This window comes from Cygnus olor, chromosome 6 (genome assembly GCF_009769625.2).
Source record: "Cygnus olor isolate bCygOlo1 chromosome 6, bCygOlo1.pri.v2, whole genome shotgun sequence".
Taxonomy (NCBI): Eukaryota; Metazoa; Chordata; class Aves; order Anseriformes; family Anatidae; genus Cygnus; species Cygnus olor.
The window spans coordinates 20016309-20033407 of record NC_049174.1 but is presented as its reverse complement, the minus strand read 5'-3'; the positions used below and the strand labels follow the sequence as shown (position 1 = coordinate 20033407).

General features: G+C 36.6%; 1 protein-coding gene across 2 annotated transcripts in view; it reads left to right on the top strand.

Annotated features, from left to right (window-relative positions):
* Positions 1 to 17099, top strand: part of LOC121072376 (collagen alpha-1(XXVIII) chain-like) — a 34970-nt gene that overhangs the window by 875 nt on the left and 16996 nt on the right. For both annotated transcript variants that reach the window (XR_005821166.1, XM_040561910.1), the window contains exons 2-18: positions 154 to 331; positions 1103 to 1671; positions 3315 to 3335; positions 4812 to 4871; positions 5168 to 5221; positions 5520 to 5564; positions 6338 to 6364; positions 6667 to 6711; positions 7349 to 7393; positions 8004 to 8057; positions 9427 to 9495; positions 10192 to 10260; positions 12225 to 12293; positions 14729 to 14797; positions 15794 to 15862; positions 15954 to 16022; positions 16916 to 16984. Coding sequence is in view for 1 of the 2 variants with exons in the window: in XM_040561910.1 (XP_040417844.1) it covers positions 175 to 331; positions 1103 to 1671; positions 3315 to 3335; positions 4812 to 4871; positions 5168 to 5221; positions 5520 to 5564; positions 6338 to 6364; positions 6667 to 6711; positions 7349 to 7393; positions 8004 to 8057; positions 9427 to 9495; positions 10192 to 10260; positions 12225 to 12293; positions 14729 to 14797; positions 15794 to 15862; positions 15954 to 16022; positions 16916 to 16984 (1560 nt within the window). In the remaining variant the exon portion in view is untranslated. The remainder of the gene's footprint in view (positions 1 to 153; positions 332 to 1102; positions 1672 to 3314; positions 3336 to 4811; positions 4872 to 5167; positions 5222 to 5519; positions 5565 to 6337; positions 6365 to 6666; positions 6712 to 7348; positions 7394 to 8003; positions 8058 to 9426; positions 9496 to 10191; positions 10261 to 12224; positions 12294 to 14728; positions 14798 to 15793; positions 15863 to 15953; positions 16023 to 16915; positions 16985 to 17099) is intronic.

Here is a 17099-nt window from a genome sequence, read left to right as displayed (position 1 = left end):
GGAGAAGCTCTTACCTAAAGAAAATAAAACCCAGCTCATTTTTAGGGAATATTTGAAAAAAACAGCCTATTAAGCAACTTGTCGAAGCAAAACTGAACTTTTATTGTCTGTGTACTGCTGAACTACTACTGTATTATTATTTATGTTGTTTAGGAAACAGAAACCAAACAAATTATGTTCTTCAGACTCTGGTGGCTTTTGTGGATACTTGAACAACATCAATTTTTAGCAGAAAATCTCAGAGAAGAAAAAAGTTATGGACTGAGAAGACCCAAACCTAAACACATTCTGTCAAATACTGTGGAAAAATATCCCAGCCCAAGCGATCAAGGTGAGTATTATCATTTTAAAATAGGTGATGTTCTTTTCCTTGATTCATTTACTCAGGACTATGTGGCTAACTCGCCCTCTAAGATACTACTTATAATCAGCGAGACTCACCTCATTCTAGGTTTTCACTTGATTTTTGTACTTCAATCTTTTTGCTCTTTTCCTCTCCCTCCCCTTTTGTGTATTTTATAAGAGGAGATTACTTGTTTTTGCTTTGTTTTGGTTTTTAATATGGTTGGTAGCATGCTATTGTAATTATTTCTTTTGTAACTGCATTTCTATCAGAGTAATACAACTGTAGTTCAGAAAATTATTACTCTCCAGTGTACACCAGTGCAGATCCTGCTCTTGGAATTTTTTATGTCACTATATGTGAGTGTCAGGGACAGAAACCTACCTCTGTAAATCACGTTCCAAAGTCTCATTCAATAATACTCATTTTCGTGAGTAAGATCCCTCCCATCTTTCCAGCCCCAATCCTGCTACCCAGCATGAGGACAGAACGAATGTATAAATACCACTGCAACATTCCACATTCCATGACATTACCTCACCTTTAGATTCTTGTTCCCAGGGCATCTGCTCTGGAGAAAATTCCTCAGCCTCTATATGCTCTACCTTCACAAGGGTCTCACTCTTGGAATCACAGACGTTTTCTTAAACTTCCACAGCTGAACTCCTGCTTTTGAAGCCTAAAATACACAGAAAGGTAAGGGTATAAGGAGATTTAGTATGAAAACACTCCATTCACCTTCCTACCTATTTATTCTAGATGAAGACTGCATTCTGGAAATTGCTTTTTTACTGGACAGCTCCGAGAGTGCTAAGGATTATAATCACGAACAGCAGAAAAAATTTGTACTGGAAACAGTAGACAGAATGAAAGGTCTGCAGCTTAGTTCTGGACGGACCCTTAGCTGGAGGATGGCCTTACTCCAGTACAGCAGCACTGTTTTCATAGAACAAACTTTCCGTAATTGGAAAGGTCCTGAAGTGTTCAAATCCCACGTTGCTCCAATCACCTACATAGGTCATGGTACCTACACAACTTATGCTATTACTAACCTCACACAACTCTACATGACTGAAGGGACTCCAGGTAGCGTGAAACTAGCTGTGCTCTTCACCGATGGAGTCGACCATCCAAGAAACCCAGATATTTTTGCAGCTACAGCTGACGCTAAACACCAAGGAATTGTATTGTTCACAATGGGAATGACCAGAGTGGCTGACGAGGTTAGCAATGCTGCCAAGCTCCGGCTCCTGGCCAGTATCCCAGCATCCAGGTTCGTTTTCAACCTTCAGGACAAAGGAACTGTGGAGAAGGTTCTCAAAGAAATGGTATGTACAGAGAAATATTTACAAATGGCTAGAGGAACATGTGAAAAAAACTCTTACTCCCAATATCTTGAAATGCTTATCTTAAGCAAATGCTTATTATTAAAGCATTATAAATTATTTTTACATACTGAAGTAGCTCGCTAATATACACTTATTAATAAAGCCATTGTGTCAAAGTGTAGTTTCCTTTCTCTCCTCTTTGTTCAGGTTGCCAGCCAAAATACTGAACCTGGAACTGAATTAGACTCAAGGAGACCTGTTGTGAAGTTATTTTTATCAGTTTTTTTCTCCTCTTAAGAAAGGTATTCTAAAGCTCCTTTCTTAAAACAATGAATTTTGACATCCTAACACTTTCTTCTGTGACAAGCAGGAATGTGACGTTGTATCAAAAAAGATGCAGCTCTTGCAGAAGTGAAAATAAATTTGTAGACCTTATGTCAATTCAGATCAAATCTGAACTTGATCGTAGACATGAATTTTCATGGAAAACCTACACCATATTTAAGAGGAAATGTGTAAATTGAGCTTGAAGTTTTGCTTGGGTGCCTCTTTTCTGTGTGTAAGCTTGATTTATAAAAAACACTCCTTGCCAAGTGTGGAGAACAGTGCCATGCTCTAGCCTAGGCTACTATAAATCTGGTGACAGAAGCTGTGGATAAAGTCCTGATTTGACCATACATAAAGAAAATATTGATAACAACCAGGAGACTTTAGTAGTGAAACCAACAGCTGAGTGATCTCATACAGGCCTAGAGCTTGCATACAAGCTGGCCTTCCTGTCTGTCCTTCACTTTGACAGCCTGCCATTCTGCACTGGATTCCCTGCATATCACCCTTCCTATCTTCTCTGCTATTACCATTACTTTTCTCTAACACAGCAACCACCCCTCAAGTGACTAAGCACACTTTATCAAATCTGTTTTAATGATGTCTGTTTTAAATAATTGTTTTGGCATAATTGTATGTGCATATATGTGGATTTTAGATATTTGTATTACATTGCCATTCCTCACCACGTTTATGTCCTCTCAAGGGACTACATCAGTTGTGAAAGGCTGGAGGAACACATTACGTGTGGGTGTTTCAGCTGTACAGATTTTAGAAAAAACAACAGAGCTAATTTGATGATGACTCTCAAAGAGAAATATGCTGAAAGTCAAATCTTTTCTAAGCTATTACTGTTCACATTTTGTACACACACTGTTAGGCACAATCAGAAGAGCATCTGATGTTTTCTCAAGTGTAGAATATGTACCATTCACTCATACTAGGGGGCTGCTGCTATTCAGCGCTTTGGAAACAGCACAGTCCCTGAGTGCGCTGTTCCCATATACCTAGCTAACTGTTGTTTCAGGTCTGTTTACGACTGTAATTGTAGCAAGCTATGGCTGGACAAGGAGTGGGTGATTTGTGCAGTCAACAATCTATAATAGGAAATGAAATTATTAAAATTACTTTTTTAGAAGGGAGATTGCTTATGTTTTTCTCATTAATTAAAACTTAATTAATGTTACTTAATATGTTATTTGCTTAATTTAATTAACTGCTGAAAGAATTATTTTTTACATCTATCATTGTTCTTCCTGTAGAGCTGGATTATGACATTAAGTTTCTAATGTTGTTTCCAATATCTGTCCTCATAGAAAGATCTGTCTGAGGAAGAGGTAAGTATTTTTTCCCATACAGCACTCCTGCTTAGTATATTCCCATAGACATTTACTATTATATTAAACATAAAATTCAAGAAAGCTGTTAGTATGGTGGGTTAGTAATATATGGACTCCAATGGAATTGTCCTCAAGTAAAACTACATGTTTTTGTATTTGCACAACAGAGCTTTAATTTGCTATCCTAAATTCATTTACTTTTTCTCCTTATTCTCAAAGTTGAGAAAGAACAATGTGTGAGTATTAAGGTTAGTGAGAATTTGCTGATATTTCTCAGAAAGCCATCCAACAGACTCAGTGGATAAGAAAACATGACATTGAGCTGAATGTGGTGCAGTTCTAGCCCTTAATGACCTTCCTATGATAAAGAGTTAAAGAAAAGGAAGAAATTGGAATAAAGTTCTGGCACTGCACTTTTCCAGTTTCTCCACACTGTGTCACCCTGTCTGTAGGCACTGGTAGGTCTGGCTGCCATTTTGTGGTATAATAAAATTAACTTTTCTTTTAAAGATTTTAGTCCTACTTAAGTTATAGTCATCTCAGGGAAAGACCATTCTGATGAGCAGCCCAAGGAAACATTTATATATTTTAAGTGTTTGTCACCTTGAAGCATTTTAATTTTCACTGTTGTGTTGATTTTTCTCCTTCAAAATAAATAAGTAGCATGTCATTCAGTCTTACCCTTGGAAGACACATTACTAAGCACTGGGATATTTAGACAAGAATGGTGTTTAAGCCCTTCACTACCAGATGTCTCCAAACTGAGTGGATGTTTAAGAAATAATACAACCAAAAATAAAAACAACATTCTCTATTCCTCTGCCAAAAACTACCCCAGAAGCTGTACACACTCTGTATTATATAACAGATTAAAAAAAAATCACAGATAAAAATCATGTAACTATGTACCACAATGATATTTGACTGGAGCACATGACCGCATAGATGAAAGAAAAAATAAAATAAAAAAATAAAAACTATTACAATGAACAGCACTAACTAGAAAAAAGTATCCATCCATTACATCTTTCGTTTATAAATCAATCTGGAGATAGACTATAATTTATTCTACATGCAGTGGAATAAAGGTAAAAAGGGTAATAGATGTTTTCTTACTCCATTGTCTTGGCTATCTCTACACAGACTACTAATCAAAACAGACCAATAATCACAGACACTCATCATACTAATAAACTGACCTTGTGAGGAGTTTGGAGGTAAAGCCATTATCAAGATGACTGAAATTTCAAGAGTAGGAATAATACGGATTTTTGGCTGGAGTACAGAGGCCACATTCTTCATGAGTGGTAAACTGATGGCTAAAAACTTTCTGTAAAACATGTAAATATAACAGGTTTCTGATCATTTCTGGTGCATTCACAGTAGCTATTCAGGAATTTATAAGTAATGTTCAAGTGTTTTTTCTCTCTTTATTAAAATGTACTGATTTGGATTTACTATTTTCATTCGAAGTGTCCACAGGCTGCCATATGTAACTGTGAAAAGGGGGAGAGAGGCCCTCCTGGCCCTGCTGTAAGTAGCTGTCATTTCTCATTTTCTTTTTGTCGAATAATTGATACACAGTACAAAACAAGATTTATTTCATTGTTGGTAGTTTTTAGGAATGTACCTGAACCCAATTTTTGTTTTGAGAAAAACTGTTGTCTATTGAGCCAGTCTTGCTGCTCCCAGAAATTTAATTTCAAGGCTATGGTGAATACAGAGATGTTCTAAAAGTAAATCTATAGGAAGCAACATAAATATATAGTCTATATATTGTGAAATAAAATTATGTGACTAACATAAGAATTTTATTTTGTTACTTTCAGGGTAAAAAGGGTCGCACTGGGGATGATGGAGCTCCCGGCCTGAAAGGAGCAAAGGTGATGCGAGTTTTCAGATTTGGGGAAAAGATTTGGTAACTTTGTTAATATGGAAATACTAAGCCAATACTGCCCATGTATTTTCCATCTATTAATTTCTTTATACTTAATCCACCCCTTCTCACTATAGTAAAGAAAAAGATTCCTTACAAAAAGTGTCTTACATCTAACATAAAATCATCAGAGTGTAAAAAGGGGTTGGTATGCTTCCTGTACTACACTGAGATACCTATTCAGCTCATCCAGAAAATACTACCTTTTCCTGATTTCACTGATCTTGATGTTGGATTACTCACAGGGAGAGTCGGGTCTTAATGGAATCCCAGGACGAGATGGAATAGAGGTAAAAAAAAAATACTTTTCCCCTTTTTCTCCAATGAGCTGTGTTGATTTACTTCAAGATAAAAAATGGCACATTAAAAAAAAAGGCAAAACGTTTTTGTTTCAATTCTGGTTTACCACCTAATGATTCATTAACACTAAAAAAGCTGAAAACACTATCATTGCTTAAAGAGAGGGAATAACTCCTACCTGTAAGAATGATCTAGAAATACTCTCTAATAATACATAGTTCATCCTAAAAAGAGAGGAAAGCTTTGATATAATAATCTACGAACATTACAGAAGTTGACACTCTGCCTGCATCTTCATGGGTCAGTTTCAGTTTTCTATTTGGCAAATACGGGTTCCAAAGTGTAATAGTAATGAAAAAGAAATGAAAGAAATACATATAGGAGTAAGTACAGTACTAGACCCTTAGTGCCTGACTGAATTCATTCATGTACTAATCGCTCTGCTTTGTTTGCTCATATTTATTCAATACATTCTTATTATTTAGTGACTTTTTTCTTGCTTTCTTATTTTAGAATGCTTCTCCCTATGATGGAAATATTAATTCTAGTTGATCTGCTATTACATAATCAAAATCCCAGACAAATGGTGCTTTCTAAGATTTGTACACACATATAAAAACATCTATCATGACTGGTAGAAGTAGTATTTACAGTCATATTGCAATGTTTATGAGAGATCCTGTAACTGTTCATTAGAACCTGAAATGCTGTTCTTTTGGGTTATATATTCTTACAAACTGCTTTGCTTTTTTCTTTTTCCTAGGGGAAATCTGGGTATAAAGGAGAGAAGGTACCGCTTTTAGTCAAAACTGCTTGTATCAAAATTTGATTATTATTTATTATGTCTATTGCCATATTTCGAGTGAATACTTGTGATGAACAATGACATCACTTTACCAGGTGCTGCACAAGCTCTAGTGGAATATGTTTCCCTACCCCAATGAACTTACAGCATGATTGCTGTAATATGTCATGAAAATAATAACATTTAGGTCATGAGTTTTAATTAAGGCACCCAATGAATAAGGATGATGTGCTCTATATCCTATATATTCTATAAGGGAATAAATATTTATTCCTTCTCCTTTTAAGGGTGAAAGAGGTGAATGTGGAATCCCAGGGATAAAAGGAGACAGAGTAAGTAGCCACAAAATTGTTAGGCTTTCAGGAAACACAAGTAAAATACAGAAGAAAATACAACTCCCTGAATAACAACCATGATGACAGATTTAAGGCAAATACCAATTTTTAAAGCTGAGGGAAATTAGAATGGACAGTTTGAAAAAGTTAAAGTGAGCAAGGATACCACTTTCAGTAATTTTCTCAGTTCCATCTGTATTTTAATGTGGTACTTCTTATGGCTCAAGTCTAAACCTGCTTGTAACAATGGTAAAACTCTACTTGACTTTAACAGAAACAGAAGAAGTCTTGAAGTAGTAGTCAGGGGGAATGAGAGATGAAAATGAAACAAAGGCTTTTTAACTACAACACCAATCTTTAATATTTGGTGTATAATCACTGTGAATATTTTCAATGAAAAAGAATTTAATCCTGGACTATGAATCCTTGATAATTAACTCTATTCATTCTTATTCTGTATTCTGATTACCACAGTCCACTTAAAAGGAGCTGGTGCTGAGCTTCTCTTGACTTTTTTTTTTTTTTTTAGTATTAAGTTATCTAAATCATATACCTTAATAAAAAGTTACATAAATGATTTTGACCAAATTTAAATATACAGAAAAGTGTCCCTTTTTTTTTACTTGCCTTTTAGGGTCCTGAAGGTCCAGTTGGCCCCAGAGGAACAAGAGGACTCCAGGTAAATAAATAAATAAAGAAGAAATGATAGGAACAGAAAAAATGGTTTCCTGGGATTCAAAGCTCTAAAACGATACCAGGCCACAACTTTCATAGAATTCTTGAGCCACTGAGCTCAAGGCATCCAAAATCTATATTCTTAAACAGCAACATTAACAATTTGGAGGAGCAGTCTAGACAACTAAATCACCCTCATACTTTATTTAGTCTCAAATATCACAGCAAATGCAGTTCCATAAAAAATAAAATAACTAATTTCCCATTCAGTGTCTAACTATTCCATTATCTCACAGAAGTACATGGGAACGCTTTATTCTCTTTTCATCCCATATTCTGGCTGAAAGCCAAGAAGCTTAGCCCATAATACATGCTTCAGTAAATCTTCACAATAGATTACCTTTTATTGTATTGAAGTAGAGGTAGAGCCAAATCATCTCTCCCAAGAACCAGAGTAACTGAACCTACACATGCACCAGACAGCATAGCTTCAGTTCTGAAATGTTTGTAACTTGTATTTTTGTATAGGTTATAGCAAATGAGAGATTGTTTTCCAAATTGCCATTGTTCTGAAACCTTGAAAAATCTCATTAAAACTACACCTGTTTTAATAGGGTCCACCAGGACAAGCTGGAGATCAAGGGCCTGAAGGCCTGCAAGGATCAAAGGCAAGAATTGCATTATTTCTTCTCTTTCTTAACATTAAGAGGCATCTTAACACATCCTCACAACTATAATGCTTTTAATTTTATAGCCCATATCCTTTTTGTAGGGGATGCATCTGAATGTGATATTGCTAGTAAATCATATACTCTTTGTATTCTAAGTTCCTAAGAAAGGTATTAATTTGTTCTTTATGTTGGATTCAGGTCCAAATCAAACTGTGCCTCTCTCATAAACAGTTAAAATATGGCTGCATCACAGAATATTACTTAGCAGCAGTGTAGTATTGCATTTGTTCAGTTTTCAATTTAAAACTATTTTTCCCTAAGTGCCAATCAGGAATTCTGTTAGGGATCTCAAATATAAAGCCTTCTCTTGGAACTATACATTCTCAAGAATTCTATAGTTAAAAATTAGTAATCCTATTGTTTACTGATGCTCAGCAGAAGATATCTGAAAGTCACCAGGATGAGTGCAACTCAGGACATAGTCTTGCAGCAGGCCCTCTGAATGAAGGTGGGCCCCAGAAATCACACGTTTCACTGCAAGATCCAGTCCCCTCCGTAAATATCTTTTCTTCCATTTGTTTCACAAACAGGATTTACATCTATTAAGTCGTTAAGATTTGCTGGGGGTACTTCTTACTTTCCCCTTTGTAAATTCTGGGTATACCAATAGCAATGACTTCATTCTGTGGTTCTGTAATAACCTGGTATCTTTATCATACTAGTTTAACAGAAGACACATATATCCCTGAATATTACACACAATTATGGGGACTGTTTTAACTTCATTAAGAGAGATTACAGTTACACTTTGCTTCTCAGACAAACCTTAAGCTGAATACTTCAGCCAAGGCTAAGGGGTTCTCCAGCTACTAAAAAGGAGTGTTTCAAGAAAAACTTGAAAACGAATGCTATTACTTATTTTGAAATCAAATATCACATTACCTGTTAATGCAAAATATACCAGTTTTATACGCTACCTTGCTTTCTCTCTACTTTAGAAAGGACATTATCTCTTTTGATATCTCTTTTGGTATCTCCTTTTGCACCATATTTAGAATGCCTACTGGCCAACAGTGAGTCATATAGCAGTTGGGTGGGAAAAACTCATATCCCACATGAAGCAAAGCATTATTCCATTTTTGCCTGGTATCACTTTGTACAGGAAAATCTATGCTCTTAATAAAGGGAATTTTGAAGCACTGAAAGAGAGATGAAGTAATATGTAAGACAATTCCAATGGTCTGAAATTCAGGATATACAAAAAATAAACTTCAAAATCTGTTCTTTTACAACAAACTGAGTTAAACTAATTTCATTAGACACCGATTTATGTGCAGAATTGTTTCTTTTTCCATTCTTTTAAAAGGGTGAAAGAGGTCTCCCGGGGCCACCAGGCTTACCTGGAGAGACTGGAATAGGACTACCAGGCCCAAAGGTACAAGCACTTGTCTTCTTCTGTATTATGTGTATTGTAGGACAAGAGCAAAGACTGAGACAGCTGAGATAATACACTTTAAGGTATATGAGACTTCAAGCCCCCAGATGGTTATTTTTTTGTGGTACTGGAGATGTATTTTGTATGTTGATCAAAACTGTTTGGGGGAAAAAAAAGGAAAAAGAAGTACATTTGAAGTATGTACTTTAAAGTATTTTTTTTTGCAATAGTTTTTATGGTTTATGTAAGCCAAACTAAGGAGCGTATAGCTGAATAAAAATGCATACGTAGCCTTAAACAAAAATTATTCTGTGAAAAACAGGCTTCTTGGTTAGGGTGAGCATAAGGAAAAAAGAAACACTAAGATAGAAATACGGACTTCTTGGAAAAGTACTTTAACTTACATAATGTACAAGGAATATGATGGGAATAATTAATCCTTTAGATTCAACATTATGTTCTCCTAAATGCAGAAATGAGGCTGTCCCCTAATGGCTGTGAAAATGCACCAGTTCAATGTCTGTTGCTTCTTGCATGTTGCGTTAGTTTGAGGTTTTGAGGTGACAGTCAGGTTTTCTCTGCCATTCCTGTATTCTCCTACTTCACATATTTCAGACAGACTGTCTGATGAGTTGTTATATGCTAGATATACAAATATCTAAATCAAGCATTTTCATAATACATCTTTGTTTGAAGGGTGACATCGGTTTGACAGGAAGACCAGGCCCTGCTGGCCCACCTGGAGTTGGTGAGCCAGGAATTCTGGTATGTCTGTTTTTTACTTGGTGAGGGGGAAGTGGGACTTCACCCTACTAGAAGATAGTGTTTCCCTATTAAAAGAGATATGTGTATGTTAAATGATGCTCTTTTTATTGTCCACTAGTTCTCACTATCATACACACTACATTGTCTGACTTTCAGTTCCCTTAATAAACTGAAAATGTGTCCAATTCCTTAACTTTTCTAAGAATCTTAGTCTCATACTAGCTATGAAAAAATGACACCTTGTGCAAAACCAAATAAATATTTACATAAATCTGTCCCTGACAGATTCAAATCCAAATATGATGACTTTGAAGTTGAATGCTTTTCAGTATCATTAGAACATTAGTACAAGCTTTGAGGGAGAGATTAATTTCAACTACTGACACATCAGAAACTGTCATGAAACAGCCTCCATCAAGACATTCAGGTTGTACAAATGGTACCAGATAACATAATCTGACCATTATTGCCTTTACTAAAGATAACAGAGGAAGAAATTAAAAAATTTTTGACTTCCAGAATTTATAGCAGGTTTGGACCTGAAGGCTTTTCCCTTCCTCTTTTCGATAAAAAAAAGTCAATCTCTATGTGATAATTCAGAAAATCAGTATGCCAGTTTTATAGTCCCTTTTTTCAAAGTGTCAGACATGCCCTTTTGCTGAGCTACTTACAATACAGCAGACTCAATTGCTTAGGGACATTGTTTAGTGGGTGACATTGGTAGTAGGGTGATGGTTGGACCAGATGATCTTGAAGTTCTTTTCCAACCTTGATGATTCTATGATTCTTGTCACCAGGATGAAAGAACTCTGGTACAACCACAAAGTGAATATTGTCCATTTTTTTTCAGAAGTAGCTTTTGCCCATTGACAAGGGAAGATTTGTAACAATTATTTCAAAAGAGGTGCTTCCAAAACAAAGATGGTTTCATCACTCAACTAACCAATCTCAAGCCTGATTGAAAATACACTTAGAGAGAAGCGAGTTCTTGTTAAAGAGCTCACAACAACAGAGTACTACTAATAAGACCAGTGGTGACAGTCAGTCAGACTTGTGCAGTGATGCTTCCTGGGTCTCTTTAATAACAGCATAAAGAAAGAGCTGCTTTGTGGATGAACAGGGGATGTACGTCTTTGTTAGCCATGATATCTGTATTGATATGACATGAGTAGTTGATTTTTTAAAAGTTTGTGTGTGGTTTTGTTGCTTTTTTTTAATTTATTTGCCACAAAAGACTTTCCTTTTTATGGCTGAATGCAGTGCAGTTAGCTTTACCTAGGAAATAGACTTAGTTCTAAAGCCATATACAGAACCATTTTTAAGTACGTTTAGGTTAAGCAGAGCCTAATCTACTGCCATTCTCTGATGTATGTGCAATCTCAAGAAATAGAAAAGAAAAAAAAAAAGATGCAGGAAAACATTGCGAAACAGGCTCAAAATGGAGAGGTTTTGGACCTGCATTTAATGAAAGTTTTTAGTTGTTTTACTTGCCCCTCATGCTCCTATCAGATCTGCTTTCAAAAAGAAAAAATGTGCTATTATTCTCTTCATCAATTGCCATCAAAACTTTGTATAGCTACATTTTCTTCAGTATCATTGTGCATGGTCTTTACTCTGGTTTTTCCTCTCTTGTAATTACACCGAAACATTAATAATGATTAGTAACTATCTGTGAACCAAACTAAAGTTTAGGGAGTGAAGATGTCAAAAGTGTAAGGAAAATCAATTTCAGCTACATAATCTGTGATTTGTAAGCAACCAGAAAAGTAATACTGTCTGCCTTGTTATTGCTGCAGGCCAGAATGCTTGTCACTGATTCACTGTGAATATCATATTACTGTATTATTTTTAACAGGTTATAACTACACATCAGCATCCAAAGACATGCTTATAACCTACAATGACACTGAACATGCTGGTTTTGATTTGAATAATTCTGGACCATTTTAAACTTACATTAACAGGGGCCTCAAGGACCACAAGGTATTCAAGGAGAACGAGGTTCACCAGGAGAAGGGCTTCCAGGAGCAAAGGTACAGCAGCCAAAGGGTTCTAAGAGCAGAGCAGTGCCATTAAATAACTGCATGCCAAAACAAGTCCATAGCAGACAAGGGAATCTGAGAAATTAGCTTGTAATTTAATAATAAAATTTGGTATCAATTAATCTACTATAGTGTCAGAGAATTCAGTTGGTTCAAACACAACCTCTAGGCGGAGGTAGACTTTTTGGCCTATAAAGTTGATATTTAATTGCCCTGACACTTCATTTGCAGGATCTAAGCCTGGAAAGAATTCCAGCTGTAATTTTAAAACAGCCCCTAGCATCTGGCTTTACATAAACTATTATAAAAGTGACTCCTTAGACAAAAAAATTGTCTTTTTATTGTTGCTTATTTCTAAATCCTTATCTGTAGGTATCTTTTCTCTCATGAAAGACAGGTTTCTAAGCTTTATAATACCTCAGCTACTGGCTTATGCATTTTAGCAAAAGGCTGGATTCAGTTTGTGGGAAAAGGAAGCTGCCGTTCCTGTTTTGCAGATAAAGCGGAAAGTAATGACAAGCAATAGCTGCGCTTACAAGGATGGACTCACTAAACCTCCTCCTACTAGCTCCTGTTGCTGTCTGCTGAAAACCAGCTCAGCTTGGGCTGTCACTTGGACCTTTGGTTACAGCAACAAGTGGCACAGCTTGAACAGGAGCTAAATGGCTTTAGTGAAACAATAGTGTAGATGCTGAGATTCCCTGAGTCTCCTAATTTCCAGTGTCTGTCCTGAGACAGATACTCTCTGTGGCCTTCTATGTGACTTTTACCTGATTATTACTGTTTCAAATGGAACATAATTCTTAACTGTCTCCCTGGGAGTTGCACTGGATGAGTAGTTATTATATAAAAAATGATCCTGAACTAGTAAGATTCACTAGATTGCACAAAAACCTCCTAGAGGGCTTCTTGACACCCAGACCACCCTAAGTATATGTGGTGAATTCTTCCCTTTTAGCATAGTTTTAGCAATGTTATCAGATACAGCCTCATACCTGGTAACCAATGAGTTCCTCTCTCCCACACATCTGTGCAATAGGTCCACTCATTTTTATTCACCCACCAAGGCAATTTTGGTTGAGAAAACAATAAAAAAGTATTTCACAGATGCAGGCCCCAATTGTCCCTTTACTAAAAATCAATTTTACAATCTTTGCTTAGCACAATACTGCAGTCAGCTGGATTTAAATTTGACTGCTGCTAGCAACGTTCAAACACCCGGTATATATTTTATGATTAATTATATAAATTATCTAGTCTCACTTTGATGGCTTGTATTTGTTTAGCAGATCTTATCCATGAAAAGAAAAAAGAATTTGAAGGAAGTATATTTAGAAATCACTGCATTGATGCTGAAATACCAATACACGTGGGAAGAAACATGACAACTAATAAGTTGTGCAGAGGAGCAATGCACAAGTATGGTATAATGCATAGTCTAACTGAAACTGTTGAACAATTGAAAATTGTATAAACAATTATACAATTGAAATTGTATAAACAGAGTCTACACATATCTCTAATCCTGTTTATGGCTGCCAAGTATGTCAGCTGTACAGTTTTAAATGCCTTTAAAGCAGGTGATTTGTTAATCTAAGACAAATTGTACAGTTGCTTTCTTTCAGCAGAACATTTTTGCTAGAAGTTCACAATTCAGCAAAATGCAAAATGAAAGCAAGTGTTCTAAACCATAAGGAGTAAGGAATGTTCCTTTTAAGAGAAATCCACATGATGGTTTTCAGTCAAAGGTAAAGTGATGGAACTGGTTAGTAAGGAGAGAAAAAGCCTGTCGGGGGCATGTAACGTCATTGGCTTGGGTGATTCTGTGACAATTTGCATAAGCTAACTACCAGTCTTTATTTGTTTTATTAATTGAAATACAAGAAAGCACAATATTCTTCTCCATGTTAGCATAACCTGCATTTTCCCCAAGACCTCTGTATTGTAAATAAACATTTAGGCCAATGACATTTACAAATACACCTCTACAAACAAGACGGTTTGGCCTAGTCTTTTTTCTGGCAAAATTCTTAGTGAGAGACAGATCCTCATTGCAACACTTTAACCAACGAGACAAATAAGCAGAATTCAGCCTTCAGTTAGTCTCAGAACTTAGCCCTGCTGACATTTAAATGAGTTATGGTTTTGTCATTGATTTGAGGGAAAGCAGGACAGGACCCAAAACAATCAAAGTGGGCAGAAAGATAAAAAGAAGTTTGTTCAGCATTTTCATCAGCAATTTCAAATTGCAGAGCAAGCCCATTTGTGAAGACCTCTTTGGTATCCTGGAAAGCAGAACCAGGCGCTGCTTTCTGGTTCCTCTCATTTTGGTTTTCATGATGACAGAGCAAACAGTGTCTCTAGTTACTTCAGAGAGAACAGCTGTGTGTTTCTATAGTCAACATCGCACTCTTTTTTTCTTGTAGGGAGACCGTGGTTTTGATGGACCAAAAGGCCCTCGTGGACTTCCAGGCATCAGCATAAAAGGTGAAAAGGTGAGCAGTAAATACACCAGGGGGTTAGCAAAGTGACAATAAATCTACATAGCACAGGGTTGACATTCACTATAAAAGGTGTAATGAGGCAAGGCACCCACAAAAGACCCTACACAGTAAGGTATTGTCCTGGTTTCAGTTAGGACAGAGTTAATTTTCCTCCTAGTAGCTGGCAGGGTGCTACGTTTTGGATTAGAATGAGAAGAGCGCTGATAACATGCTGATGTTTTAATTGTTGTAGAGCAGTGCTTACACCAAGCCAAGGACTTTTCAGCCTCTCTCTGTCCTGCTAGCGAGCAGGCTAGGGATGCAGCAGGAGCTGGGAGGGGACAGACCCAGGACAGCTGACCCAAACTGGCCAAAGGGGTATTCCATACCATCTGACGTCATGCTGAACAATATATAGGGGTGGTTAGCCGGGGTGGAGGTGTGGCCGGCTGCTCGGGGATAGGCTGGGCATCGGTCAACGGGTGGTGAGCAATTGCATTGTGCATCACTTATTTCGTACACATCATTACTATTAATACTATTATTATTATTATTATTGTTGTTATTCTTTTCCCTGTCTTAATAAACTGTCTTTATCTCAACTCACAGACTTCACTTTCCCGTTTCTCTCCCCCATCCCGGAGAGGGAGGGGGGAGGGTGAGCGAACGGCTGTGTGGTGTTTGACTGCCAGCCGGGCTAAACCACAACAGGTATCTTGTAGACATTTATGCCCAAGAAATTCTATGAACCTATTTGAACATCTCTTTATATTAAAATAGGAAATTTTACAAAAATCATCTGATTCTGTGCGAAAATCAAGGTTTAGAACTGGAAAAATAGACTAGAACTTGTTTGCAACAATGGAACCAGCAGGGAATAAATGCATATATGAAAGATAAAGGTCAGAACCATTATGAAGTGGTTAAGTCAACATGCACTAGCACAAGAGATATGCCAGATTGTTTCTGTATTTTTATACAGCTGTTTAACTGCACTTCATTTGCCAGGGTGAATTTGGTCCTCCTGGTTTACCTGGGCCAATAGGATTACCTGGAATCGGAATTCAAGGAGAGAAGGTGTGGTTTTCACTTTCCCCTCACCCGACAGTTAAATGTCTAGTAACAGAATACACTTTATTTTTAATAATTAATTATATAATCTTTTCAGGGAGTTGAGGGCCCAAAAGGACCACCCGGCTCCAGAGGGCTACCAGGACAGGGACTACCTGGACCAAAGGTTAGAGAATTTTCTGAAGTACAATTCCTGTGCTGTTTTTACTGTTATGTTTTCTGATTAAGAAGTGGTCTGTCTCTATCCTTGTGTTTGTTAAAGTGCTGAACACCAATCTAAAAATTGACTTATTGCAGGAAATTATTTTCCATTTCAAAAGCATCTTTTATTCTCAGTGCAGTTTCTTATTCCAGAAAAATACATGTATACCTTACAGATTAGCTGTCTTCCATGTTAATTCTGCTGCCTGTTGCCTCATCTGACTTTGTGAATTTACTGTATCTAGCAGTTAAGAATGGTCCAAGGTGTAATGAAGATTACCACTGCTGAAGGAAAACTGTCACAATAATTTAGCCTTGACTGATTAGTACAATCCAGAACTGTAAATAAAAGAAGTCAACCTTCAAGTGTTTGGAATGCAGATTTAAAGTGATTTCTGAGAAGAGGTGTCAGATGAAGTTCTGAATGCCTTCAGGCATGGTCTAAAGGAACTAGAAGTGTAAGTGGGTCAAAGGTCCATACCAGGTAAAGTATTTTGGAGCATCAGAGATCACCTCTTACATTTGAAGTGATTACAGGACATGCTTTACTACTGGTATAAAGAAAGAGAAGGGCAAACTGTTTATGGAAGTTAGCTTTGCAGCTGAAATTTTGGTGGGAAACATTCACAGGGACATAAAATTATAGATTTACAGCATTAATCGTTTCCACCAACAACTCTTCGGTAACAGCTCAAAATATACTTAGGGACCTGGAGATTATCAGTCTTTGTGACCAAGGGTTTAAGACATTATACTAAAGGTAATATCATTATTTAATCTTTCCTTAAATATAACCAACCAAAAACTTGCTTTTCTATTTCTCCATGACAAAGCTCTTAATAATAATTTCTACTTAAGGGTGAACAAGGCTTGCCAGGAGAAACTGGAGTGCCAGGAGAAAGAGGTGTTGGAGAACCTGGTTCTAAGGTACATTGTTAATAGAGGAATTGTTTTATTTATTTATTTGGATTTGAAAAATTGTGTTTTTTGAGTGTCCTTTCTGTAGGCACTTGAAAATAGGTTTAGAGATGAACCTTAGGCT